Source organism: Cibotium barometz, chromosome 55, assembly GCF_041138505.1.
Source record: "Cibotium barometz isolate CiBa-2024 chromosome 55, ASM4113850v1, whole genome shotgun sequence".
Classification (NCBI taxonomy): domain Eukaryota; kingdom Viridiplantae; phylum Streptophyta; class Polypodiopsida; order Cyatheales; family Cibotiaceae; genus Cibotium; species Cibotium barometz.
This window is the reverse complement of record NC_141100.1, coordinates 33,784,197-33,812,026: the sequence shown is the minus strand read 5'-3', so window position 1 is coordinate 33,812,026 and position 27,830 is coordinate 33,784,197. Positions and strand designations below refer to the sequence as shown.

General features: G+C 46.3%; 1 protein-coding gene across 1 annotated transcript; it reads right to left on the bottom strand.

Annotated features, from left to right (window-relative positions):
- Positions 1-12: 12 nt before the first annotated feature.
- LOC147607647 (las1-like family protein) lies at positions 13-26,847 on the bottom strand. Its single transcript, XM_086790223.1, has 7 exons — positions 26,592-26,847; positions 26,306-26,397; positions 26,139-26,210; positions 25,893-25,999; positions 25,709-25,764; positions 2,168-2,309; positions 13-2,043 (listed from the first exon to the last, which is right to left on the bottom strand). The coding sequence occupies exons 1-7, from the start codon at positions 26,712-26,714 to the stop codon at positions 881-883; spliced, it is 1,755 nt and encodes a 584-aa protein (XP_086646349.1). The 5' UTR covers positions 26,715-26,847; the 3' UTR covers positions 13-880.
- Positions 26,848-27,830: the final 983 nt, after the last annotated feature.

The window sequence follows — 27,830 nt, the reverse complement described above, 5'->3', positions numbered from 1 at the left end:
ATTTCTACAAAATAAGAAGAAAAAACCCCTTCGATTGACCCTTTGTATTCCGACTTTTATTCCTGCGTTTACATTCCAGCTTCCATTCCTTCTTAATGTCTTTTACATACTGCAACAATGCATGGGTTGAGTACTAGTATGCATTGTCAGCTTACACAACCTCCACTGAGAATAGCACAAGAAAAACACGTTTTTAGGCTAGCCTATACATTAAAGCAATGAAGCCCAATGCCCAGCATGAGAATAGCAATAGAGGAGAGAATAGATACAAACCGGAAGATCTAGAAAAGCTAGATGAGATGCCTGTTATGGCAACACAAGCCATTATGATGGAGAAGGATAGAAGAAAAGCATGCTTCAATCTTAACCTCTACCAAAGGATTTAAGTGAGGGAGATTTAGCCTTGCTATACGTATCTACGAAGCACATAGAAAAATTGAAGTAGTCCAAGGGACTAGGTCCTTACAAGGTGAAGGCCGTCACTTCTGTATGCACATTACAATTTCCCCTCATGGTGAAGAGGCGCTGACTATCGGTCAACACACAAGGCTGAGGATTGAAAACTAACCACAGTAGTAGTCATACTTCATATCAAAGTTGTTTAATGAACCTTGTGTGGCATCAGCCTTTAGGCTTAATACCATAGCCTCAGAGTCCTTTCCCCTACCGTTGATTATGAAAGAGGGCATCATTGATGCCACACTGACCATCCCTCATTACTCACCCCTCTAACACATCCGCTATGGTTCCTTAACAAGTCCCAAATCTCCTCTAGAAATTTCTAAGCATAAGAATAAATTGGTGCTTGTTAGATATGAAACAGAAAAACTTCACCGCTTACCCACCAACATGGGTGACCTTGCGGTCCATCCAGCAACATTCATTTCAGGACTTGGATTGCAGATCGGATCGCTGCAAGCTGGTCAACTCCACATCTTTGATATAACCCATCCAGCAACAGAAATCCTCCTGATAATGAGGCCCTCTGCTTTTCAAGAAGTAAATGACCACTCCCGACAGGCTCTAGTTCTGAGTGAACTCTCATGTCAATCCTACATGAATCATCTTGCTTTGCAGGGGTTTGTATTGCTTCAGTATCTGCCTTAAACCTTTTGAGCATGCCCTCATTGGTCTCATTCTCCGCAAGATCCCTCTTTTCCCAGACACATTCAGACTTCACATCAGCTTTATTAATCTCAACACATGCAGCATCTTCCTCCATTGAAATCCTAACCTCTGCTTCACTTGATGACTCGCCTTGAAATGTAGCTTTACATGTAGCAGTTTCCCCTGCAAGACCAGAAAACATGTTTCCAAAGAAAGGCAGCATTCCGGTAGAATGGAAGGCTGAAGGGAGCATACCAATGGCACAAGGCCTCCAATTGTCAGTGATGGTCCATGCTTCTCTCAAAGAAGAAGGCTCTTCTGCATGCCCCTTTTCAATCTTCTGGGAAGAGTTTGCCACACTGAAATCCAGTGTGTCAATCAGTACTTTGCAATCCAGCCCACTTCTTGCATAGGGAATGGTATGAGTGCTCTTGGTAAGCGAGCGCAGACGTTTCTTAGCCTCCAACAATGCACATTCGCTCTTCTTGAACTCAACATCTATTGCGTTGTCCACATTGTTACCACAAACCAGCTCTTCAAGCTTTCCTGCTCTAGCATTTGTCGGTATCAAATCTGTTCTGCTAATCTCATCTGCGTCATTGCATTCGCTAAGCGAATTTGTCACTAGACTGCTCAGCTTAACCAGCTTACTCGCATGGCGTGTCAGCACCTTCCTGCAAGCTTGCCCTACCAAGAGATTAATAAGTTCTAAGCGTGACACATCTTTAGGGTTTTCCTTAATGACCCATGACACGAGTTCTTTTAATAAATCAGGCACACGATTACATAGCTTCCCCACTACATATTGCCAGATGCCATCTCCTGCAACACATTGTTCCAAGAGACCCTCATCTGCCAAAATAGATACCACATCTGGAACAGCTGAGGACACCAATCTTACAAGCTCCTGCTCGGAATCTTTTTCGGTCCTTAAACCTGATAAGTCAAAAGGTCAGCAATTCCTATGAGCTTGACTTCCTTGATTAGGCATGCCCGACCACCACAGCTTACATATGCACTGTAAAGAAAACTGAGAGCTTCGATCAAGAAAAATTCAAACCTGGCATCAGCATTGGTCGTTTCCCTTGCAAAATTTCAAGTAGAGATGCATGAGCATATATTTTAGCTTTTAGATGCCCATATGCATCGTCCAGAACCAGCTTTTGGGCTTCCCAATATTGAACCTTCAGCCACTCAAGTGCCTGCAAGAACAGCAATTCATTTTCTCTTCTACTTGGATCCTAATAGTCATGAGATTTCAGGGAATAATCTTAATGAAGAAAATCCAGTTCATGAACTCCAGGGAGGAAACCTAGCTCTCTCTCTCTCTCTCTCTCTCTCTCTCTCTCTCTCTCTCTCCACACACGTGTGCTTACAAAAATACACTATACACATGATCCCGCACTTGGATGCCATGGACATAACCACTTCACAACTGCATGATCCTATGGTTGGACATTTGGCCCCTTCCGAACCATTGTCCAGGGACGTGTCAGCCAGTACCACCGCAGGTGTGCCAGAGTCAGATGTGGACGTCCCGCACATATCCGTGGTGCTAGTCCCACACACAAATGTAACCCTCTTGAATGATGTAATGAAGTCTAGGCAACCAGGACACTTATTAGGTAAATTGTTTGGGTGAACAGGCACGGGTCAGAGTCACTACTTAGGACACTCAAGCCAGCCTAGGTGTGTGTGAACCCGTCAAGGATGGCACTAGCAATACCAAAGATTTGTGGCAATGGTCATCCGAAAGGTTTATGGGCATCCCCAGAGCCAGCCAAAAGAGGGACTATGGACCCCCAGGCAGCAAGGACATGTATGGAGCCAGAGGCCATGACGGATGAATCCTTCCCAAAGCCTAAGGCTCGGTTTTGACCTCCCAGGTGCCCCAGGCTCAAAGCGAGGGGACTCCTGTGCCAGGCAGTTGCTGAAGTGTCATGGCACCTTAAAGGGGTATCCTTTCATAGTCTTGTTTGACCGCAGCAGTACCGAGGATATCGCGACTGAGCAGATTGTCCAGCAAGCTTGCTTAGCCTTGACTCCCGTACATAGTAACAAAAAAACCTGTTTCTAGCTTTCGAAACCTCAAAACTTCCAAACGGTTTTTAAAAACCTCGAAACCTCTCCAGTACGGCAGTTTCGCCCAAATTTCAAGTTTTGTTTTTTTTCCCCCTGATTTTTCTGGGATTTTTAATTTTTGTTTTTCTTCCATATCATCCTCATTACCTTCCTTCCCTCTTCTTCTCCTGCCTCCCTCCTTCCCTTTTCTATCTTCTCATACTTCTTTCACCTCTACTCCTTCCTTCATTCTCCTCTTCTTCCTTTCTCCCTTGCTATTCTTTTCCTTTTCTCTTCTTCTCCTCTCTCCTTTCCCCTTTTTCTTCCTTCAATGTCTAAAATCTTTCCCAATTTCTACCTTCTCTTCTTCAATTTCTTGAGAGCCCTTGATTGAACCACTTGTGGCATCTAATCAAGCAAAATTGCCAGAATGCCTCACCAAAAGAAGGATGGTTCCGCGAGATGTGTGAGAACATACCATTTTTCCATCATTACACTATGTTTTTAAATGGCTACTATAAGTTCTTTAAGTATTTTATACTTTATGAAATTATTGATTTTTCGAAACCTCGTGGTTTCTTAGCCGAGAGACAAAAGCTTTCAAAACAAAACCCCAAAAACCTTAAAACGAAAAAAACCTCGAAACATTTCTTGTGACTATGCTCCCGTAGAAAGAAAGTCACCAGTTTTGGTACCAGAATGAGTCCCATGATCTCTAGTGTACAACCTATGTTGGGATTCGGAGTCTCATGTGTGTGTCCCCTCATGTGTGTGAAGTTTGAACCCCTGATGTGTGTCCATATATGTGTGTGTGTGAGCAGCCCCTGAAAGGCCTATTGTTCTAGTAGTGTGTATAAGTGGATAAGATAAGTGTGCCAAGAGTGTGATATTTGTATGGGTCAGAGGACAAGGCTGCAAGCCTACAAAAGCATTGTACTTGGTGAGTGAACATCACTTCTATCACATCAAGCTAATCATCTTTGAGTTGCGCAAATCTCTTGCTGTCTCTCTTGAGTTTATCACCTCTCTCTCTAGGCAGCCAGAAGGCATCCAGTTTCAGCCAGCAGCATCAAGCATTAATGCACATCCATAGGCGACCTGTGGCTAGCAAAACACAGCTCATACAGGACAATCAGGGGCAAGGCAGCAGGGGCAACGTCAGGACAGAAAATGCGCCTCGAAGGGTCTTATTCTGGTCCTTGTTGGGGTTGGGGAGAGCTTGCCTCATAGTCACAGGGAATGGGCATTTTTAGACTTGGGAATGTTGGGGATGGCAGCATCTTCCCATTCCCATTCCCGTCCCATGTCACTCTATAGTCACAGGGAATGGCCATTCTCAATCTTTTCCGTCCCCGTTCCCATTTTGCGTCCCATGTGACTATGGCTTGTTGCCTGTACACCACCACACACACACACTTAGCTAGAACGACACACGTGAGAGAGCTAGTTGCTGGAAAGTACTCTTAATGATAATGATGGTACAAAAGTACTACGAGTACAAAATATAGCCTAGGACAAAGTGCCCAACACGCATACGTGTGTTCACACGGGAAAAAACCTGTGTCCAGCCACAGGGAAAAAGTGCCTGTGAGTAAGCTGTGTTCACACCTGAACTAGCCGGGAGTGGTCATGACCAACAAACCCCCCTTAAGTGAATGGTGTGACCGGAGACAAGGTGTATCAGACTGCCCTGGTAGAGGCTGTAAGCTCAAAGATTTGCGGAAAGCTTCACACTTTTCCCTCGAAAGAGGCTTTGTAAACCCATCTGCTATATTGGCATGTGTAGACACATAAGCCAAGTCAATCTCTCCTGCATGGAGCCTTTCCTTGACATAATGATAGTGAATCTCAATATGCTTTGTGCGGGCCTGAAATATGGGTTTCGTGCAACTACCAAAGCACTCTGTTTGTCAGTGTAAATGGTGGTAGGGGACTGTTGTCCAAGACCAAGATCGGCTAAAAGGCGTCGTAGCCAAACACATTCCACAGTAGCTGTAAAGGCTGCCCTGTATTCAACTTCACAGCTAGAAGTGGCCACTGTACGATGCTTCTTACTGAGCCATCAGATGCATGAGTCACCAAGAAGAAAACAATTACCACTGGTTGACACTCGCGTGTCATAGCAACCTGCCCAGTCATGCAAGCAAGCATAGTGTAGAAGAACTGCCATAAAACAAGGCAAAGTTTGCGGTGCCTTTAAGATAGCGAAAGACACGCTTACACGCTTGCCAATGCATAGTGCTTGGACAATGCATGAATCTCCTCAACTGAGAAACAGCATACTGTATGTTCAAACGAGTAGAACATAAATAGGTAAGGCACCCCACAACCTGCTAATAGGTGGCAACATCAAAAGGCTCACCACCATGCTCAAGTGACAGTTTTAGACCTAGTTCCATAGGAGTAGAAATACACTCTGTCATGTGAAAACGCTCAAGGAGCTGCTCAACATATTTGCACTGAGATAACATGATAGCCCCCTCAAAAGATATAAACTGTATGCCCAAATAGTAATGTAAATGCCCCATGTCTCAGTGTCTGTGACATCAAATCATAGTTACCAGGGGACGGGGACGGGGACGGGGGACGGGAACGGGAACGGGGACGGGGACGGCTAAAGGTAGGGAACGGGGACGCGGGGTGGGGACGGCACTCAAAATTGTTAATTTTAGAGCAGTAAAGAATCAAGATTAATCAATCAATAACAACAAGCTTTCTAACTCCAAAAGTTATGAATCATGATACACATTACATTTAAAATTAAATTACGCTACGAGGTGCAAGAGTCAAGAGTCAAGACTTGCAAAGTCGGAAACGAAAGACTTTAAAGTTGATAACATTAAATAGATATACTCAAAAGATGTTGGGGCCTAGGCGATACAAAATATAAGTCACTCGCTCTCATACTCTGCGCTCCCAATAAGAGAGGTGCTAGCCTCATGATCATGAGTGCGTGAAGTGTGGATGGGGGTTGTGTCATCCGATGAAGGCTCATGATGAGAACCATCTGTCCCACCCTCCTGTGCAATAGTTGTAGCTGCCTCCTCTTGTTCCATCTCCCACTGTGTAAAAGTATCGGCATTGCATCTTGCACTCTTGCCAAGCATGCGCAAGTTTGCGCTAATGAAGACAAGATCATTAGCTCTTTCCACCCCAAGCCGATTTCTTGTCTTTGATGAAATGTGACTGTAGGAGGACCATAATTGCTGATGCTATGCAGCCATGCATCGGCAAAGTATATGAAGCCATGGACCGGATGATAGAGAGTCTTGAGAAGCTTGAGCCAGACGTAGATAGATATGAGGAGATCCACTTGCTTTGTGTGGCGAGATGGAGCTCATATTCCTCTCCTTTACATGCAGCTGCTTTTATGGTGGACCCAGAATTTCAGGGAAAAGGGCAGGAGGGTGATAAAGAGGTGAGCAACGGTTGGAGACTCATCTTGGATCGCCTCACGCCGGATGCAAAAATCATGCGCAAAATAAGAGACCAGCTCTCTAATTACAGGGCATTTCAAGGCTCATATGGATGTGCAGATGCGCAGCAGGACAGATTCAAGGTTGGTGCAGCATTATGGTGGGAAGACTTCGGATCAGATGGACCAGAGCTACAACAGTTGGCGATCCGAATCTTGAGCCAGTCCGTTAGCTCTTCTTGCCTAGAGATTGGCGAGTACGGTCCTCACTACACACCTCCATCCTCCGAAACCTTGCGGACCACTATGCTTGACAAGGAGAAACGCCTTGTTGAGCAAGCAGCGACAAACACAAAGAGACAATGGGCTCGCAATGGAGTCTCTTTGATTGTAGACGGATGGAGTGACACGCGGTAAAAGGTCTATCCATGGCCTTGTGGCATACTCACGGGGGGAGATGTACTTTGTCTCCTCACATGATGCTTCAGGGACAGGAAAGAGTGCGGATGTACTTACTGCTGAGTGGAGTAGCGTTGTCGAGATTATCGGCCCCGAATGTGTGATCGGTTTCATCACGGATGGTGAGGCAACAAATAGGGCAGCGGGAGCTATTCTTGAGAGTATGTATCCTCAAATCACCGTCTCTTTTTGCATGGCACATTGTCTCAATAATCTTTTGAAAGATATTGGGAAATTGTCATGGATTGAATCTCTTCACCATCGTTTTGAAGTAGTCGGACCTATTTATCATTTCAAAAAAAAAGAGGGTAAGTAATTAGAATGGCAAAATGGTGACCCGTGAATCGTGACTCGTGAGACATGATGATGAAATCATGTGAGTGAAATACGTACCGTGCCACACGAAAAGCAATGTGGTCATGAAAAAAGAAGCGGGCCACCGCGGCATCAACCTCCTCTTTTTTGGGATCCCAACTCCCCTCAAGAGTACTTTGCCGACGAGAGAGAGAGAGGGTGGACTAGGTTGCGGCATTGAGAAGGCGGTTTGTGTGAAGCCTCGAGTAGTGCCACGAGGAGGACGTGATGGAGGGGTAGATGAAGATGCACCACCACCCGATGTAGAACATGATGTTTGGGTTGGAGTGACATAAGTGTTGGGATCCACTGCACACACCCTTTGGCTTGCACTCAAAGCTTGATGGGCGGCAAGCTTTGCAAGAAGCTCCTTTCTTATCTCCGATGTGACCCGCTCATAAAATTTCACCTCATGACCAGGCTCATGCAACAAATGGGCCCTCACCCTATTGGCCCCACCCACACGCTTATATGGGCAAAGCTTGCATGTCCATGGACGTGCACCCCCCGCATCAGTCGGAGGCTCGAAGTTGACCTCATCCCACCATGACCACCCATCCGTTCTACTCCTACCGCCCGCACGAGAAGAGGATGCCATGAATAGTTAGTAACTTAGTAGTAGTCTAGTAGAAGAGGGTGGAGAGAGCTTAGAGGGTAGAGTAGGAGAAGAAGTAGAGGGAAGATTGAAGTAGTCTAGTAGAAGAGGGTGGAGAGAGCTTAGAGGGTAGAGTAGGAGAAGAAGTAGAGGGAAGATTGAAGTAGTCTAGTACGAAAGGGTGGAGAGGAAGGTGGTGGAGTACGAAAGGGAGATAGTGGAGAGGAAAGCTTGAGTAGGAGAGGGAGATGATGGAGAGGAACTCAAGTCTTGGAAGGCTTGAGTAGAAGAGGAGTAGCTTGCAACCCATTATACAGAATATGGCAGCTGGCTCTCTCTCTCTCTCTCTCTCTCTCTCTCTCTCAAACTCTCAAACAGCCAGCCGCCAACGGCTAGTAGCCATCATTTGAAAAAAAAAACGGCTGGAATTGTAGCCGTTGCAGACGTCCCCCCGTCCCCGAATGACGACGTCCCCCCGTTCCCCCGGGCGGGGACGGGCGTCCCCTGGTCACGTCCCGTCCATACCGTCCCCCCAGGCCGTCCCCAAGCCGTTACGCAAGTGTCGTTGTTCGGGACGGCGTTCCCACGTCCCACGTGGACGTCCCGCCATCCCCCTATCACTATGAATCAAATGCATGCTGCAAATCAGCTTTAAAAGCTGAAATATCTCCCTCTTCAGGGCCAATGACAAGCATGTCATCCACATAAGGAATAAGGATGAGAACATTGTTTCCAATGTGGCAAACATAAAGTGTACTCTCAGCTGAACTATTATGAAACCCTTTGGCAGTCAAGTATGCATGAATTTTGTGGTACCAAGCACGAGGAGCCTGTTTAAGACCATATAGTGCTTTATGTAAATGGCATACTTTCCTTTCTACACCTTTTTGAACAAAGCCAGGAGGCTGAGACACATAAACTTCCTCCTGTAAATCGCCATTCAAGAGCTCTTGGCTGTAATTCATGCTTTAAAGATATGAAAACATTATCTTCTTGGGGCTGAATTTGTAGTCAAGACAGATCATCAAAGCTTGAGATACTTTCTATCTCAAACAAAGCTTTCAGAGAAGCAGATGAGAATGGCAAACTTTCTTTCCATGTTTCATTTTCAGATTGTGTATACTCCAGGAAAGAAAAATGTGGTGGCCGATGCATTATCCAGGAGGCCTTATGTAGCTGCAGTCTCAGTGGCCTCTCATGGAGACTTATCTGCCATGCGAGATTTGTACCATTTGGATGTTGATTTTTGCCATATATGGACTGATTTGATGGCTGGTCATTCACATGCCTCTTATGCTATCAACGAGGGTTATCTTATGAAGGATAATTGCCTTTGTGTGGTGAAGGATTTGCGTCCAAAGGTTATGGACGAATGTCACGCTCCAACTTATGCTGGTCATAGAGGTATCATGCCTACTACACGCATGATTCAGAGATATTTCTTTTGGCCAACCATGCGTAAAGATGTTGAGGCTTATGTACGTGCATGTATTACTTGCCAAAAGGTGAAATTTGATAGGCAAAAACCTCCAGGTTTGCTTCAGCCATTGCCTATTCCCTCGCAACCTTGGGAAAGTATTACTATGGATTTTATTATGGACTTGCCTAGATCCCAGCATGGGAATGATGCTATTTGGACCATTGTGGACAGGTTTAGCAAGCAAGCTCATTTCTTGCCTGTCAAGAAAACCATTAAAGCTGATCATATGGTAAAGCTTTTTCTTGCTAATATTTTCAAGCATCATGGTATGCCTAAATCCATTGTTGGGGATAGAGATCCCAAGACTACAAGCCTCTTTTGGAGGGCTTTATTTGATAATATGGGTACTAAACTTGAGTTTTCATCAACTTATCATCCCCAAACGGATGGCCAAAGTGAAGCTGCAAATTCAGCCGTGTTGGATTTACTGAAGTGTTATGTAGCAGATCAAAAGACTGCATGGGAGAAGTATCTTCCACTTGTTGAGTTTGCCTACAACAATACAATCCATGCCTCCACAGGAAAGGCTCCATTTGAGATTATTTATGGTAGAGTGGTATTGCCACCCATCCTTCGTACAAAGGATGAGATTTTTGCAGCTGATGAATATGTTCGTGACTTGGATGTAGCCTTTGGTCAGGTGTGGACAGCCATTGCAAGGTCACAAGATAAGCATAAAATGACTGCTGACAAGCATAGAAGGGACATGCAAGTCAAAGAAGGTGATTGGGTTTTGCTGAAATTTGAGAAGGCTAGGCTTCGAAAGAGGCCAGGACGAGAAGGATCATATCCTAAGCTTTCTCCTCGCTATTATGGACCCTTCAAGGTGATTCAGAAGATCAATGAAGTGTCATACAGGCTTGCTTTACCTAGTCACTAAAAGATTCACAATGCATTTCATGTGAGTCTATTTCGGAAATATGTGGGACCAGATCTTGACGAGCTTGTCACAGAAGATCCGCCCGAGATTGATGAGCTTGAGGAGATCCTCCAGCCAGAACAGATTGTTTTTCACAAGGAGCGAAAGCTACCTGCAGGAAAAATTTCCAGGAGATACCTTGTGAAGTTTAAGAATTATTTGCCTATTGATGCAAAGTGGGTCAATGAGGATTATTTTGTTTATTACCCACAGTTGTTGCAAGCATATCTTGAGGCTTTTCAGTTGAGGACAACTCTTTAGAAGCCCGGGGGGATGTCACCAATTGGCCGACCATTTGGTCCATCTCCAGTTTTTGTGTCTCGTTCACTTGAGGCCAGGCCCGTGTCTCATGTGAAGAGGCCAGTATTTTGCTGACATGGACGGGAGCCAGACTGGTGCCACCCGTGTGTTAGCAGGATGGTGTCGTATGGACGGGAGCCAGACTGGTGCCACCCGTGTATGACCTGGACTGTGTTCTATCCATGGGATTGTCACGCCATGGAAGAGCCAGTATTTGTGCCGTGTCTTACCTATGGGACTCACTCCATAAGGAGGCTCGTGCCTGGAACTGTGTCTTACCTATGGGACTGTCACTCCATAGGAAGACCAGGATTTATGTTTTATGTCGTGCCATTTTTGTGCTCGACAGATATTTTGTACTTGTTCCATGAACGGGAGATATGACCATGATATTATTTGCACATGCACTCATGTTCTGCATGTCTGAAACTGTTTTCGCATGACTTGTATTTTTGTGTTTGCCTGTTTGATGTGTTACTACTTACTGAGCGGGGACGCCTGCCAGTGAGTCGTGAAGTTTGCTCTGTCTTCTGACGAGTTTTGGTGCATGTGAACAGGTGGTAAGTATATTGCACATGTTAGTTTAATAGTTTATTTTCTAACCTTTTGTTTTATAAGGTTATTTGTTCACTCACTTAAAAGTGGGCACCCACTTAGGGGCCAAAGTGGGAAGCCACACTTAAGTTGTGGGCATGGTCACCTACCCACACCCCCATGGAACTAGCTGCCCACATGCAAACGTGGGGAGCCAGCCAAATCTATTTGTTTACTCCCCCTCCAACCTTTATAAAAGAAAGCCACCACCTCCATCATAAAAGGAAGAAGAGAAGGCAGCGATCGTTTCCACCATACAACCGGCGATCGTTTCAGCTTCTATTCAGGCTGCGCCTGCTGCTCCTCCTTCAGGCGACTCCTTTTGCTTCTCTACAGGCTGCGCCTGCCACAACCAGCAGGCTGCGTTTCAGCACACAGGCGACGGCTGAGCCTTAACCAACCACCGCAGCCAGGCAGAGTTCATCAGCTGCGCACCATCCTCAGCAGGCTGAGCCTGTCCTCCAGCCGGCTGCCCACTGCACAGTAGGCGGTTACACAGGCTGCAGCCAGGTGGTTGTGCACAGCAGCTAGGAGCCCCCTATGCTTTAGGCCGCTGTTTCCTCAGGCGGCTGTACTACAAATTGTGCTTTGCAGACAGCTGTGTGCCACCCTCCAGCAGGCGGCTGGCGCTCCATCACCAACAAGACTACTGTGCGCCCACCTCCAGCAGGCGGCAGTCCTCTCCAGCAGACGGGTGCGCATATTCCACCTTCTCCCTTTCAGACGGCTGCCTCTTCTCCACTCCAGCCAGGCAACTATACTGGCTACTCTTCCACACCTCTATAGGCTGAGCCACCTTCTCCTCGTCATCTGGTGACTGTGTTCTTACAGCGAGGCGTTACCACTCCTAAGGCGGCTGCTCCATCTCTTTTTGCAAGAGGTAGCACTTCCTTTCCAAAGGCGGCGCCTTCCTTCTTCAAGTGGCTACATCTGGTGTCCCACTCAAGTAGCTACAGATACCTCGGGTATTGGTCTTCCATCTACCATCCACAAGTAAGTGAATTTTCAGATTTAAGTAAAGTATTTTGTGATAAATCTGATAAGGGACTCTCTCCACGGCAACACCCGTTCGGTGCCGGGTAGTCCAAGCTCTTGGAGAACCACGGTCCAAAGGTGTTGAGATCGGGAGAGCCAAGCGTTAGTACGAGAGCGCCTGTTTGTGCGTGGTCTTGGAACACCAGTGGGGCGCTCTCCGCGGAGTCCAGTGAAAGCACAGGACCGTAGAGACTGGACCACTCAAGTGGTCGTTCTACTTCGAATATCTACTTCGAGCCTTTTGTTTGGTACTGTATTCATTTGTACATGGACATCATCTGGTTCTTGGAACCCATGGAGCATTGTATTTTGTTAAATACTCCCAATAAATATCATATATTGAGGGGGTGGGGGGTCGGCCCGTTCCGGCCCCAGTGCTGGTGTCCATCTATCTCATTTCATTTCATTTCAATTTCAAGTTGTTATTAAGTTGTCCATTTCAAATTGTGGTATTAAGTTGTGCTATTACGCGTGTGGGTGTCCAACGGAGTCTTTCCCACTTGACAGGATCGGTTTCAGGATCCACATAATGTGAAGATGCATGGCGAGAAGCAGCACGTGTACGACCTGGCATAAATGTAGACTGTTTGCTATCATGCAAAGTCTCAACCAGCCATCTAGGAACAGTTTTTGACTTCCTAGTATCTCCATCTTCTTCTGCCAATGCATCACCCAAGGAATCCTGATAATTTGAGGCATTTCAGGATCAATTTGGGGCAAGTTCAGTTGCTGATTTTGCTGATTTTCAACAAGCATAGATGGCTGTAAATGAGCTAAAATTGGCTCTACATTATCCACATTGGAAGGCAACAAAGTATCAAACACATCTTCCGGCCCAATAGATGGCTGTAGGCACATAGAGTCAGTATCCCTTACTCTCAGTACTATAACCAATGAAAATGCATTTGATTGCCTTTGCATCAAGCTTATGTCTTTGTTGTATGCCAAACACCCAAAGACTCTCATATGAGTCACCACTGGAATCCTGCCATTCCATGCCTCATAGGCATTCATAGATTTCAAGGAATTTAATGGGGCAACGGTTAAGCACATAATAAGCACACATCACCGCCTCTCAAGCCAAAACTTACTGGGCAGATCCTTGCTCTTGAGCATGCAACGTGCCATCTCCATAAGTGTATGATTATGTCTCTCTGCCATAGTCACATGGGACGGGAAACGGCAGGGGACGGGGACGGGGACGGCATATGGAATATGCAATTTATTGACTACAAAGCACACTAAATAAAATAACATTTATGTTTTTATACTTTGAACTTTCAAGGCATCACTTTAAATGTACAATATGTGGCGCAAACACCAAACAGGCGCTAATAAGCACACCAACAATTTTCAAACCAATATATACGCATGGAAAGATGATCACTATCAAATAACAAAAGACTAGTGTCTACAATGCACATAAATTACTGAGTCAAGACTCAAAAGTAATAACAATGAAACATAGCTAAATTATAAATCATAGAGCCTGGAATGCTCAATCGGAGGGTGGAGCATGAGAAGTACTGGCGTCATGATCATGGCTGCCTACATGACCAGTCTGAAAGATAGTAGCATCATCCTCTGGGCTCTGTTGTGTCTCCACCTGCTCATTTCCCTCCTCCTGCTCCATCTCCCACTGAGTAAAGGGATCTGCCTTTGCACTCGCACCCTTGCAAAGCATTCGCAAGTTTGCGCTTACAAAGACAAGATCATTGGCTTTTTCTACACCAAGGTAGTTCCTCTTCTTTGATGCAATATGGCTGTAAAAACTCCAAACAAGAGGAGCTTACAACTTGGCTGAGAATGCGGATATCCAAGTGTTGCAGCTCAAGCCCATCTGAACCATAGGCTTCCCACGACAAAGCAGCCCCAACATTTAACCTATCCTCCTGTGCATCCGCACAACCAAAAGCACCACGAAAGGACCTAGGTCCTATATGCAGCAAGCTGGTCTCTGATTTTGCGCCTAATGCCTCATCTGGCACTAGACGATCCAAGATGCACCTCCAACCATCACTGACCTCTCTGTCACTCTCCTGTCCATTACCCTGAAACTCAAGGTCCACCATATATGCAGCTACATGCAAGGGAGAGGCATAGGAGTTCCACCTCGTCACACATAAGGAACGAATCTCCTCATATCTGTCCTCATCGGGCTCTAACTCTTGCAACTTCTCTATCATTCTATCCATCGCCTCATACACCTTCCCGATGCATGGCTGCATAGCATCTACAAGCCTCAACAAGTGGACAATAGGCCTCACCATAGCATCAATGCGTTTCACATCCTCCCAAAAGGAAGTGCTCCTTGCATAATATGCATATGGCTGTCGAAGCCAGTGTAGAAGTGGTGAACTCGTCTCGCTGATGAAGAGCTACCTCAATTGCACTCCCTCAAGCGGGCCAGCATCAAGAAGTTAAAGGCAAATCGAGTGTCTTGAGTATTTGCGAAGTGAGAGCCTTGATTTCTTGGAGAACTCATGGCAGAGGAACTGGTGGTTCAAGATAAATGTTACCATTTGATTGGCCTCCTGAATGATAAGCTCAATCCATGACATCTTTCCAATATCCTTTAAAAGATTGTTCAAACAATGTGCCATACAATATGACACAGTCATGTGTGGATACATGCCCTCAATAATAGCTCCAACTGCCCTATTTGCAGCCTCACCATCTGCAACAAAACCCACCACACATTTTGGGCCCATGAGCTCAATGCCACTTGCCCACTCTGCTGCAAGCACGTCTGCACTCTTCCCTGTCCCTGAGGCATCATGTGAAGTAATAAAGTACATCTCGCCACGAGAATATGCAACGAGACCATGGATGGACCGCTTTCGTGTGTCACTCCATCCATCTGCAATGAGTGACACTCCATTCTTTGCCCATAGCCACTTTGTGTTCTCTGCAGCTTGGTCGACAAGGCGCTTCTCCTTGTCAAGCAATGTGGTGCGCAGACTCCGATGATGGGGGGGTGTAGTTTGGACCATACTCCCCAATCCTCTTCACCATAGCCTTGAAGTACTCGGATCTGATTACAAAAAGAAACAAGTGAACTTTCAAGAATGAAACTTAGAAAAATCATGTCAAGAGGGAAGAGTCAAGGCTTACCTAGCAGTATGGAAAGCAATATGGTCATGGAAGAAGAAGCGAGCCACAGTTGTATCAACCTCTTCCTTCTTCTTAGGATCCCAACTTCCCTCAAGTGTACTCTATTGCCGCGCGGGTGTGGGCATCGCAAAGGAACCTACACCATGTGGCCGTGGTGTAGATGTGGTAGATGCACCCCCTACACCCTGAAGCAGACCCCTCGGGTGGTGTCACAAATGCTGCAGGATCCACAGCCACACGTGCCGACCTTGCAACCCTCAAAGCCTCATGCCCGGCAATGTGCTCAAGAAGCTCCCTTCTCTTCTCCGATGTGATTCCCGTGCAAAATCAAACCTCGTGCCCGGACTCATGCATAAGGTGGGCTCTCACTTTGTCTGACCCACTCGTCTGCCTATAGGGGCAAAGCTTGCAAGACCACGGGCGTGAACCTCCTCCACTTCCAAGGCGGTTGGCATTAACCTCTTCCCACCACGACCACTAAAACCGGCCTTCAAAAATCTCATGGGTGGTGGAACAAACACTCGCACACAAAACACTTCATCACCCATGAGAACCTGGAAAAGGAAAACAAACAAGGGAGCTAGAATGCTCTTGCAAATAGTACAAGGATATCGATTGGCCCCAAAATACAGTGGCACCCCTTGCGGTATTTCTTTACTTGATCAAAAATGACTACATAGTACAACTTGTCAAATCCTTTGCCAATAGGATCCCTTTTAGCTTTTCACCTAGGACTTTCCAAATAAGAACTCTCGTTATTACAGCAAAGCATTCCATAGGGAAGGCACACCTGTACAATATCTCCCTGCTTGAAAAGGTCTTCTCCATCTCAACCATGGATCCCCACAAACCCTTCCCAAACAGCAATAGGGTTGTACCAAACCATATGTCCTTCCTATAGTCACAGCCTGCATGTAACCTCGAGAAAACTATAACCTGTTCACATGAATACAACGACATGTTCTCCACATGAAACCATAGACCTGTATCTGATAAACCATAGACCTGTATCCATAAACCATAGGCATGTATCCTTGTTACCAAAGTCCTGTTTCTTCTCGAAAACCAATGTCCTGTTTCCATGACAGATAAATCCACATATGCACCATCCAATCACGGTGCCAAAAACCTAGCGAGAGAAAGATAGAGGACGTGTCAAGCGATCCCTGAATACACATAGGTCCAAGACGAACAGCAACACACATCTCTTCCAAGAACATCATCCTGTGCATATGTAGCTTGATCCTCTGTATCCCAATCTCGTAAACAAAGCCTGCTTGCGAAGAGAGAGAGAGAGAGAAACCCCTTGGCTGTTAGCCCCTCGGTGCCTCCTTCAGCTCACCTTCTTCCAAGAGAGAGAGAGAGAGACCCACGCTGGCTGCTTCCACACATGCAGCCATCTGGCGTAGGGAGTCTCCCATCTGACCCTCGTCTGTCTGCCATATTGTCTGCAGAGAGACTCTTGCCTGACGCCTGCCTAGCTGCCCATTGCTCGTTGCCTATAGATGTAGTCGCCTGGTTGCTTTTTACTTGCTAGTAACCCATGCTCAACCACCTAATCACCGGCCTGGTTGCCCATGTGCAGCAACACCCTGGTGTAGGTCATGTGTATCAGCACTTATCAGCGCCCAACTGCAGCAACTCATACATGCAAGTATAACAACGCCCAACGGCCAACAACAGCATCAATACGTCAGCAACAGCATCAGCCAACAGCAGCGGCAACGGTACCCGGTGGCGGCAGCGCCAGACTGTACCGGCAGCGGCGGTGCGGTCGCTCTAGCAGCGGCGTGACGACGACGGCTCTGGCAGCGGCGCGGCGGCGGCGGCTCCTCTGACGGCGGCACTCGACTGTACCTAACGGCGACGCAGCAGCAGTAGCTGGTGGCGACTGCTGTACCCAGTGGGCAGCGGTACCCATGCAGCCACGCCATGACCACACCCTCCAATCCACCACCTTCCCTTAAATAAAGAAGATGCGTTTTTCATAAAAACGCCAAAAGCAAGGTTTTCAAAAACGCATGCTTATTAAATAATAATATTTTTGTCTTCAAAGGTTTTAAAAACCTTAAGATTTTTGAAGATCCTTTTTGTCCCCTTTCAGACTTGGGCTTGGCCTCCAACATGGGTTTCCTTTTCACATCTAACTGATGCATGTCCACATTGTGTCCTGTGCCTGTGCCCGTGTCCACCTGCTCATTGTCCATAGGGGAAAACCGTAACATACCCCCCTCTTGAAAAATAGCAAGCGTCCGCGATTGCACTCAATAACACAGTAAGGCATCCAATGAAGAAAGAGTCCCCATGTGACCAAAGCAATGCCCCTCCAGTGCATCTGGGTGATGAAACAATCATCCTGAACAATAAGGTCACACTGTCACATCGAAGTGACTAACAACTCTTGCTTGTTCCTTCAGAACCTGCAGCAAAAGTCTAATATCAAGTGGAAACACGTAATCTGTGCCAAAAACAAAACCATGCATCATTCAACATATGACAAACATATGCATGACACATATATGCATTCACAAACAATATGCTCCTCAAGATGCTCTACCCACTCCACAATAACAATCTCAAGGTTGCTTGCAAGCCTTACACCCATGGGTATCCCTGTAGGACACGACTGAAGGTACAACATGAGCATATGAAAGCACTCAATGCATCTAAACTATACATCCACTAAGTACTTTCCACATATGTCCCTCTTGATGCTTAACACACTACTTATGGCCATCCCTCAGGAGCCACACTCAGTGATACACCATGAACATGGTAAAGTACCTGATGTATCATATCAACATACATGCATCTCATCCTGACACATCCAGAGTATTACCCAATGTATTCTCAAGGATACCAAGATCCGATGGCACCAGAATACCATAATACCTCAGAAAGTGTATAAATACATGCACAAAATAGAGTTCAATCCATATATGAACCAAACCAACTCTAGGACTGCTCACAAGACTTATGCCCTCCATAGAGTCTCGAAGTGTTAGCTCAGGTTGCCGCAGCCTTTGAGCTCAACCAAACCATGCCATTCCAAAGGAGACCAACTCCACAAATAGCATCATCTCAATATCCAATTGACCGATCCTATGGTCAAGAACAGCCAAAACCATATGACAAAGATCAATGTCCCAATCTTCCTCAGTCATACCTTAGTTCCAAAGGCAAAAACCATCCATAGTTGTAGTTATAGTTCATGGTGCGGCCGACTGTGAACCATACCCAACTTTACCATCTCATGTGACTGATACACAATACCATAGAGGTCCCATAAGTAGATGTACTGTCAGCCTCAGTACCTCGGGTGAATACAAAGATGTCACCAAGCGACTCCTAGATGAAAACTCAGCCTATCTGTAACAAGGGAGTGGAGGTGCTACCCCCCTCTTGAGCATCAAGCAATGCTCCCAGATCCGTGCTCTGCTGAACCTGAATGAACCGTAGCAAGAGTCGGCTCCAACTCAAAGGCATCAAGATAAAGCTGCAATACCTGAGGTGAATTTGCTAAGTCACCCTTCTCCATCCACTTCGCATCCATCGGTGAATAGTTCTTTAAACTTCACAAGATAGCGACGAGAAACTTTACCTTGTATCTTTCTTTCCTAATGTGCCAGTATCTGCTCGGGAATAAGAACCTTATCAAGTTCCTCCACTTCCGGTTGAGCCTCATCTCATACATCCTCATGCACCCAAAACCTGCTTGCACTCCACCCAAGTGGTAAGCACGAGTCACCAATGAAGCATAGTAGATCACCATTGCTAAACATAGAAAGAAGGTGCCTTCCGAACCCATGAAGCCTCTGTGAAGATACCACTGATGACCAAGTGTCAAAAGTCATAGCCTTCAACCCATGTTTTGCACCATAACACTTCAACTACTTCTTGTTCCTGGCTGACTACTTCTTGTCCTTGGTGTCTTTTCTCCTGAGCTTCATCTTTAGCTTTTCCTCTTCACCTCATATGGGCAAAGATACACAATCCTGCACTTCCTTTTCACTTTCCACATGTTGAAGCTTTTGATGTGACAACCACGGGCTCGCCTCCTTGAGAAAGTCGACGAATACCCAACGATGGAACCATGAAACCGGCCTTCAGAAATTTGATGGGTGGTGGAACAAACACTCGCACACAAAACACTTCATCACCCATGAGAACCTGGAAAAGAAAAACAAACAGGGGAGCTAGAATGCTCCTGCAAATAGTACAAGGATATCGATTGGTCCCAAAACGTAGTGGCGCCCCTTGCAGTATTTCTTTACTTGATCAAAAATGACTACATAGTACAACTTGTCGAATCCCTTACCAATAGGATCCCTTTTAGCTTTTCACACAGGACTTTCCAAATAAGAACTCTCGTTATTACAACAAAGCATTCCATAGGGAAGGCACACCTGTACAATATCTCCCTGCTTGAAAAGGTCTTCTCCATCTCAACCATGGATCCCCATGAACCCTTCCCAAACAGCAGTAGGGTTGTACCAAACCATATGTCCTTCCTATAGTCACAGCCTGCATGTAACCTCGAGAGAAAACTGTAACCTGTTCACATGAATCCAAAGACATGTTCTCCACATGAAACCAAAGATCTGTATCCGATAAACCATGTCCTTCCTATAGTCACAGCCTGCATGTAACCTCGAGAGAAAACTATAACCTATTCACATGAATCCAAAGACATGTTCTCCACATGAAACCAAAGATCTGTATCCGATAAACCATAGACCTATATCCATAAACCATAGGCCTGTATCCTTGTTACCAAAGTCCTATTTCTTCTCGAAAACCAATGTCCTGTTTCCATGACAGATAAATCCACACATGCACCATCCAATCACGGTGCCAAAAACCTAGAGAGAGAAAGAGGACGTGTCAAGCCATCCCTGAATACACATAGGTCCAAGACAAAGAGCAACACACATCTCTTCCAAGAACATCATCCTGTGCATATGTAGCTTGATCCTCTGTATCCCAATCTCGTAAACAAAGCCTGCTTGCGAAGAGAGAGAGAGAGAGAGAGAGAGAGAGAGAGAGAGAGAGAGAAACCCCTTGGCTGTTAGTCCCTCGGTGCCTCCTTCAGCTCACCTTCTTCCAAGAGAGATAGAGAGAGAGAGAGACCCACGCTGGCTGCTTCCACACGTGCAACCATCTGGCATAGAGAGCCTCCTTCAGCTCACCTTCTTCCAAGAGAGATAGAAAGAGAGAGACCCACGCTGGCTGCTTCCACACATGCAGCCATCTAGCGTAGAGAGTCTCCCATCTGACCCTCGTCTGTCTGCCATATTGTCTGCAGAGAGACTCTTGCCTGACGCCTGCCTAGCTGCCTATTGCTCATTGCCCATAGATGTAGTCACCTGGTTGCTTTTTACTTGCTAGTAACCCATGCTCAACCACCTAATCACCGGCCTGGTTGCCCACGTGCAACAGCACCCTGGTGTAGATCATGTGCATCAGCACTTATCAGCGCCCAACAGTAGCAACTCATACATGCAAGTATAACAACGCCCAGCGGCCAACAACAGCATCAGTACGTCAGCAGCAGCATCAGCCAACAGCAGCGGCAGTGGTACCCGGCGGCAGCGACGGCGGCGGCGCCCGACTGTACTAGCGGCAGCGACGCGGCGGCTCTGGTATCTGCACGGCGATGGCTTCTCTAACAGCAGAAGCGGCGGCGGCGGCTCCGACAGCGGTGGCCGACTGTACCAGCGGCGGCAGCGCGGCTCTGTACCTGGCAACGGCACCCAACTGCACCTGACGGTGGCGCCTGTACGTAACGGTGGCGCAGCAGCAGTAGCTGGTGGCAGTTGCTGTACCCGGCCGCTGGCAAGGGTACCCATGCAGCCACGCCATGACCACACCCTCCAATCCACCACCTTCCCTTAAATAAAGAAGATGCGTTTTTCATAAAAACGCCAAAAGCAAGGTTTTCAAAAATGCATGCTTATTAAATAATAATATTTTTGTCTTCAAAGGTTTTAAAAACCTTAAGATTTTTGAAGATCCTTTTTGTCCCCTTTCACGCTTGGGCTGGCCTCCAACATGGGTTTCCTTTTCACATCTAACTAATGCATGTCCACACTGTGTGTCCTGTGCCCGTGCCCGTATCCACCTGCTCATTGTCCACAGGGAAAAACACAGGCTCGTAACACCAATCATCGGTTCTTCTAGCACCACCACGACGTGCGGAGCCGAAGGTTGCTTGTGAAGAAGATGCCATGAGAGGGTGAAAGGTGAGAGAGAGAGAAAGCTCTTAAGGCTTAAGGCTTAAAAGTTAAGAGACTAGACCCTAGAGAAAGCTTGCGGATTGAGAGAGAGAGAGAGAGTGAGAGAGTGAGGGTGGGGGGGAGAGAGAGAGAGAGAGAGAGTGAGTGAGAGAGTGAGGGAGTGGGAGAGAGAGAGAGAGCTTGCTGCTTAAGCTCAAGAGTGGGGAGAGGGAGTGGGGCAGCTGGCAAAGAGTGAGAGAGTGGGGGAGAGAGAGAGAGAGAGAGAGAGAGAGAGGAAAGCTCAAGCCTTATAGGCGACTCCAAGGCTCATGCATGGTGCGGGTCACGGCAAGCCACAATGCCAATGGGAGGAAACGAGCGCAGCTGCCAACCACCAACGGGAGAAAGCGGGCAGAAGCAACAGAAAAACGGAGGGAAAAAAAGAGGAAAAAAAACCGCGAAAAAAAAAGGCATTCCGGCCGTCCCGTTCCAGACCCGTCCTCGACAAGGTGCGCTCGTTCCGTCATTCCCGGGACACCGTCCACCACTGGTGAAGCAAATGCTCGAGGCATCCTGCCCGTCCCCAGTCCGTGTCGGAGCGCCATGTCGTTTCGGGACGGCGTTTCCGCATCCCGGCCCTCCGTCCTCTCCGTCCCCTGTGACTATGCTCTCTACAACTCCATTCTGCTGAGGAGTATAGGGTGTAGTACACTAATGGGAAATACCATGTAACTACATGTAGGATGTGAACTCATTTGACAAATATTCCCCCCCTCGATCTGTACGCAATGTGACAAGCTTGTGTCCACAAGCATTTTCAGCCATGGGACGGAAGTCTTTGAAAGCTACAAAGGCACCTGACTTCACTTTTAAACCATACACCCAACAAAACCAAGTGTAGTCATCAATGAACGTGATGAAGTACAAGTGTCCTCCAAAAGATGGAGCCCTCATGGGGCCACAAAGATCACTATGAATGAGCTGTAATGGACGGACAGCCCTCATAGCACCAGCTTTAGGAAAGGAATTCCTGTGCATCTTTCCAAGAATGCATCCCTCACATACATGCTTGAATGGAACTTGCATAGGAGGAAGCTCATGCACCATACCTTGCTTTTGCAAGCGTACAAGAGATAGGAAATTCAAGTGACCAAACCGAGCATGCCATAACTCAGTGTCACTCAACACACAGGAGGTGGATGCAATCATAGCATCATGGAATAAGTACTCTTGTCATACATGTCAAGCTTATACAAGCCACTACATAATGTCCCAGAAATCATAACAGTAGCTGAATCTCTGCTATCATACATTGAGTAACAATGGTCAGAAAACTGAACCTTAAACCCAAATAATGCAAGGGCTGAAACACAAATGTGATTCTTCTTAATGCCTGGTACATATAAAGTGTCACTAAGAGTAAAACTGTCCCCATTACATGTTAGCTCCACATTGCCAATGCCTTTAATGGAGTAAGAGGCATCATTGGCACACATAACTACGCCACCTGGAGATGAATCTTGCAAAGTAGCAAATAGATCCTTGCAAGAAGTGATGTACTTAGAAGCACCACTATCAAAGTACCAATCTCCAGCTGAGATAGACATACAAGAAGCAGGCAAACTGCATGTAACCACTAATGCATAGCCCTCATGAGCAAAGTTAGCCTCTTCTTTAGTGTCCACAGTAGCAGCCAAACCTTGCTGCTTCTTTTTCTTTTCACTCTCAATGCGCTTCCTACATTCCTCAATGAGATGGCCAGGTTTTCTGCAATAGTTGCATCTCTTCTTTTTCTTGGTTTCACTCTCTTTAGACAAGGTAGAATCTGAATGGGCATGTGGTTTGCCCTTAGGCTTACCACTAGATGCAGCCCCTGATTTACCTTTGTTTCGATCAAAAGCACCAAATGCCTGATAAGCAGAAAGCATAGTAGTCCTGTTAGAATGAGACTGCTCCTGCAATAAGAGAGTCACCAACAACTCATCAAAGGTATACAAGTTTGGATTACCCTTCATGAGTAGACGAAGAGTAGTAGCAAAACCCTGATAGGATTTTGGCAAACCCTGAAGCACTGTAGATACAAGTGAACCATCAAGAATGACCTCATCAATGTTGATGAGCTGCTCTCGCAAATCCTTGATGCGGGTAAGGAACTTGTCCATTGAATCACCCTCATCCATATGCTCAGACTCAATCTTTGCGAAGATAGGCAACACGAGCGAACCTGATACAAAGAAGCAAGTACATCCCATGCACCCTTAGCAGAAGTGCATGAACGAATGTGCGGTATCACCTATCTTTTGCATGAAAGGGCAATCAAGGTATGTGCCTAAGCATCCTTGACCTCCCATCTAAGCTGTTCTGGAGTGGGTGGCAAAGGTGCAGAAGATGAAGCACCACTTGAAGATACATCATCACCTACATCAATAGTCCCTGAAGTACTTGCTGCTCATGTAGGTACAATAGGCCTGACATCAACCCCTGATACATAGACCCACAAATTCTTTGCAACTAGTACATGTTTCATCATATATGCCCACATAGGATAGTTGGTGCCATCCAACTTATCATCAATGGAGAGCATACCAAACAAATCACTAGTATTCCCAGACATGGCTGTCACAAATGTGTACAAACAGGTAGTATGACAAAATCAAGGCAAAAATCTACAATCCAATGCTGAGAAACACGAAAAATTAGGGCAAATATCCCAATTTTGTCTTTACACCTGTTCCAATGCTGTAACACCCAAAAAATTGGGGGAAATGCCCCAATGCCAAGGCAATGTACCTGTAATACCAAAAATGCCTGCAAATATCTCTAATAACCCTGCAAATAGTGTTAATTTCTGCAAAATCCCCAAATTTTTAGTGCGATTATGCACTAGATCTGAGGAAATCAATGCCAATGTTGCAATTTCAAGCTCAATGATAAAAAAAGTCCCAAAATTAATGCTGTCAATCTGCTAATTTTATAGCAATTTCTGTAATGTTTGACAGAAATTAGAAATAATAGCAAGAAAATTTACTGGTCACTGGTGGCACTGATTTCGAGAAGTCGACTACAGTCGTGGAAGACATAGAGCTGGATCTATACAACGGCGAACTGCAACAAGTACAGGTGGTGAAGGCAGGTACAGGCGGCGAAGGCAGGTACAAGCTGACAGCGCAGGTAGGGCTTTGCAGGGCGGCGCTGAGCGTTGCAGGGCAGCAGACAGGTGCAGACAGCGCCGCGAAGAGGCGGCGCTGGGCTGAGTTGATCTAAGGGGGGGGCGCTCATTTCAAAGTTGGGCAGCACAAATCCCTAATGCAAAACAGGAGACTGAAGAAACCCTAACCCTAAACCTGACAGAGCAGGTGGGCGAAACCCTAACCCTAAATAGCTCTGATACCAATGTTGGGATTGGGGAGAGCTTGCCTGTACACCACCCCACACACACACACACTTAGCTAGAACGACACACGTGAGAGAGCTAGTTGCTGGAAAGTACTCTTAATGATAATGATAGTACAAAAGTACTATGAGTACAAAATATAGCCTAGGGCAAAGTGCCCAACACGCAGAAGTGTGTTCACACGGGAAAAAACCCGTGTCCAGCCACAGGGAAAAAGTGCCCGTGAGTAAGCTGTGTTCACACCTAAACTAGCCAGGAGTGGTCATGACCAGCAGTCCTAAGAGTCCCATACAGTCCAAGTTAAGTACAGTCCAGTAGACGGCAGTTTTCAGCATTGTACTTTGTCGTTCTCTTGCAATATATCAAGCAAATACACCGACCAGCAGTGAGGACCCTTGAGAGGGTAGTTGGGACCCAATACGGTGTCCTTGTGGGGGCCCTTGAAAGGTTAATTCAGGACCCAAGCTGGTGTACTTGTCTCTCTCTTTTACCATCTCTCTCTTGCATTAATTCTCAGATTTCAGAGCAGTGATCTTGTCTGCATTTTGCACACAAGCTAAAAGCATCCTATAGGCTTCCACATGTAACAACGTGTGCTCTTGGATACACATGTTACATATGCCCACAAATTAATCAAGATGAAACATGAACAGAACTCACTCTTACCTGCTTGCTTGCAAGCTGCAAGTACGAAAGACTGGGAAGCTCCTTATGAGCCACCTCTGAGAAACCACGGCCAACACATTTGTAAGGACTTGACTGGCATAGCAAATCATAAGCATTTCCTCAGACACTAACACCTACTACCATGAAGCATGTGTAAAATCAGCCCATATCCAAGAATCTCTACCATGTCGGATATCAACAAGCATGCGAGGCAACCTGGCAGCGTCTGCTCGTGCTGCAACTGACATAGAATTCTGCTTTTTGGATCGATCAACAACTCCATTGACTAATCTGTTCAAAAGGGATCATGGGCAGTTTAATAGAGGTCTAAGATCTGACAGATACATATCCCTACATCCAAAGGTGTCAAAAAATGAACGCTTTAGCTCTTGGAAGCGAACAGAGCTCCATGCATCTGAAAGAGTCATACCTCATGATGGCAGTGGCATACATCAAGCGAAGCATTTCATCTGTGATGGATTTCTCTGGACTGCAGCTGCCCCTACACCCAATGCAAAAAATTATGGATTAGGAGCAGACAAACTCAAATTACACAGTCAAACCTTCACTATTTAAAGAGAATTCTGTAGAACTCACGAGAAACGAGGGTCTGCCCTTTGAATGCTGATGAGGTCCCCGGTAACTTCCACGGCAACAGGCAAAGAGCTTCTTGCTCGCCAAGCAGCTATCTGCCAATAGGTATTGGCCAATCTATAGCAAAGTAGTGTACAAAAACGCAAACTTTTTGCTGCAATGCATTAACTCAAACTCTACCTCTACTAAGACACTAACCCCAGCCGAACCCTAGCGCTGTGTTGAGAACCCTTAACCTATGCAGGATCGTCATCTTTACAAATGCAGCAGATTAGAGAAGAAGGCTTACTTTGTCCAAAGCTGCGGAGACCCTTGCCTCTGAGGAAGAGAAGATGGCCTCGCGCACTTGGTTCCATAGATGCCAGCTCTCCCAGGGCACCAACTTGAGGGCACTGTGAGTCCTCACGTTCATAGCTACTGCCGCTGAATGTAGCGCAGGAGAGGGGTTCGTGAGGGAAGGTGGAGCCGACGGGCGGCTGAGATATTTAGCGATTCCACACTCGCTGGACGCCCGGTCCCCTGCAGATGGATTTCAACAAGTGAACAAAAGAGGTAGAGTTGCTAAACCCCCTAATCTAAAGTCAAACTTCAGAACAGGTTCTCCCCTTTGCTTAGGTTCTCCCCTTTGCTTGTGGACATTGCAAATCCTTCCTAGCTTAAGTCCAATGATGATAGAGATCTGGACACTGAAGTAGTGCCTAATTCTCAAGTTCAGCCCATTGGTTTCAACCTTGAAAAAGAAATAGATATATGACTTTTCACCGTAAGAGGAAAAGCTTACGGGGCCCGTTCAAGAAATCATAGGAGTAGGCATTAATAGATCCCAGCAGAAAGGGGCTAGCTACTCCAAAGTAGCATCATGGTCTGGCTTTCCTCATCTATCTTTGCAAGAGCTCTCCACCTCCAAAAGGAGGATCTCTAAAGCGGGGGAGAATATAGCTTCTCCCATCCCACATGAAAAGGGCACTGAGAGCAAATCCTCCTCAGGAAAAGGTCACCATGGGTTCAAAAATCCTAGAAAATAATGTTTAATAAGACTCTATCATTTAACACAAAGGGGTTGACTAACCCGAACAGTGTTGCAGTAATCAAGAATTGCCTTTTTGGCAAAAGAATGTATCTTGATTGGATTTGTTTACAGGAAGTGAAGATGGTGGGGATGTGCTATTAGCGAACCCCAACAAAATCTCTAATATTTCGAATGGTTTGGTTCGTCCCATGGGTAGGTTAGTGGTGGTACAATGCCTACATCCAGGACCCTATGCATAGGTGGGTGGCTATGAAAATGTGTACTCGGATTGAGTGGTACATAGTCTCAGTATATGCTTATGGACCTACTAGGCCAAGGGTTGAACTATGGCACTTAACTTGTCTATTGTCCTGGTAGGAGGGGATTTCAATATGGTGGAAGATCTAAGCCCTTAAAGGACATGAGCTTAGGGCATGGCTAGACTGTAAACAACAACATGACCTGGTGGATTTAGATTGCAACCATGAATTCACTTGGTCCAATGGTAGATCTGGTGCT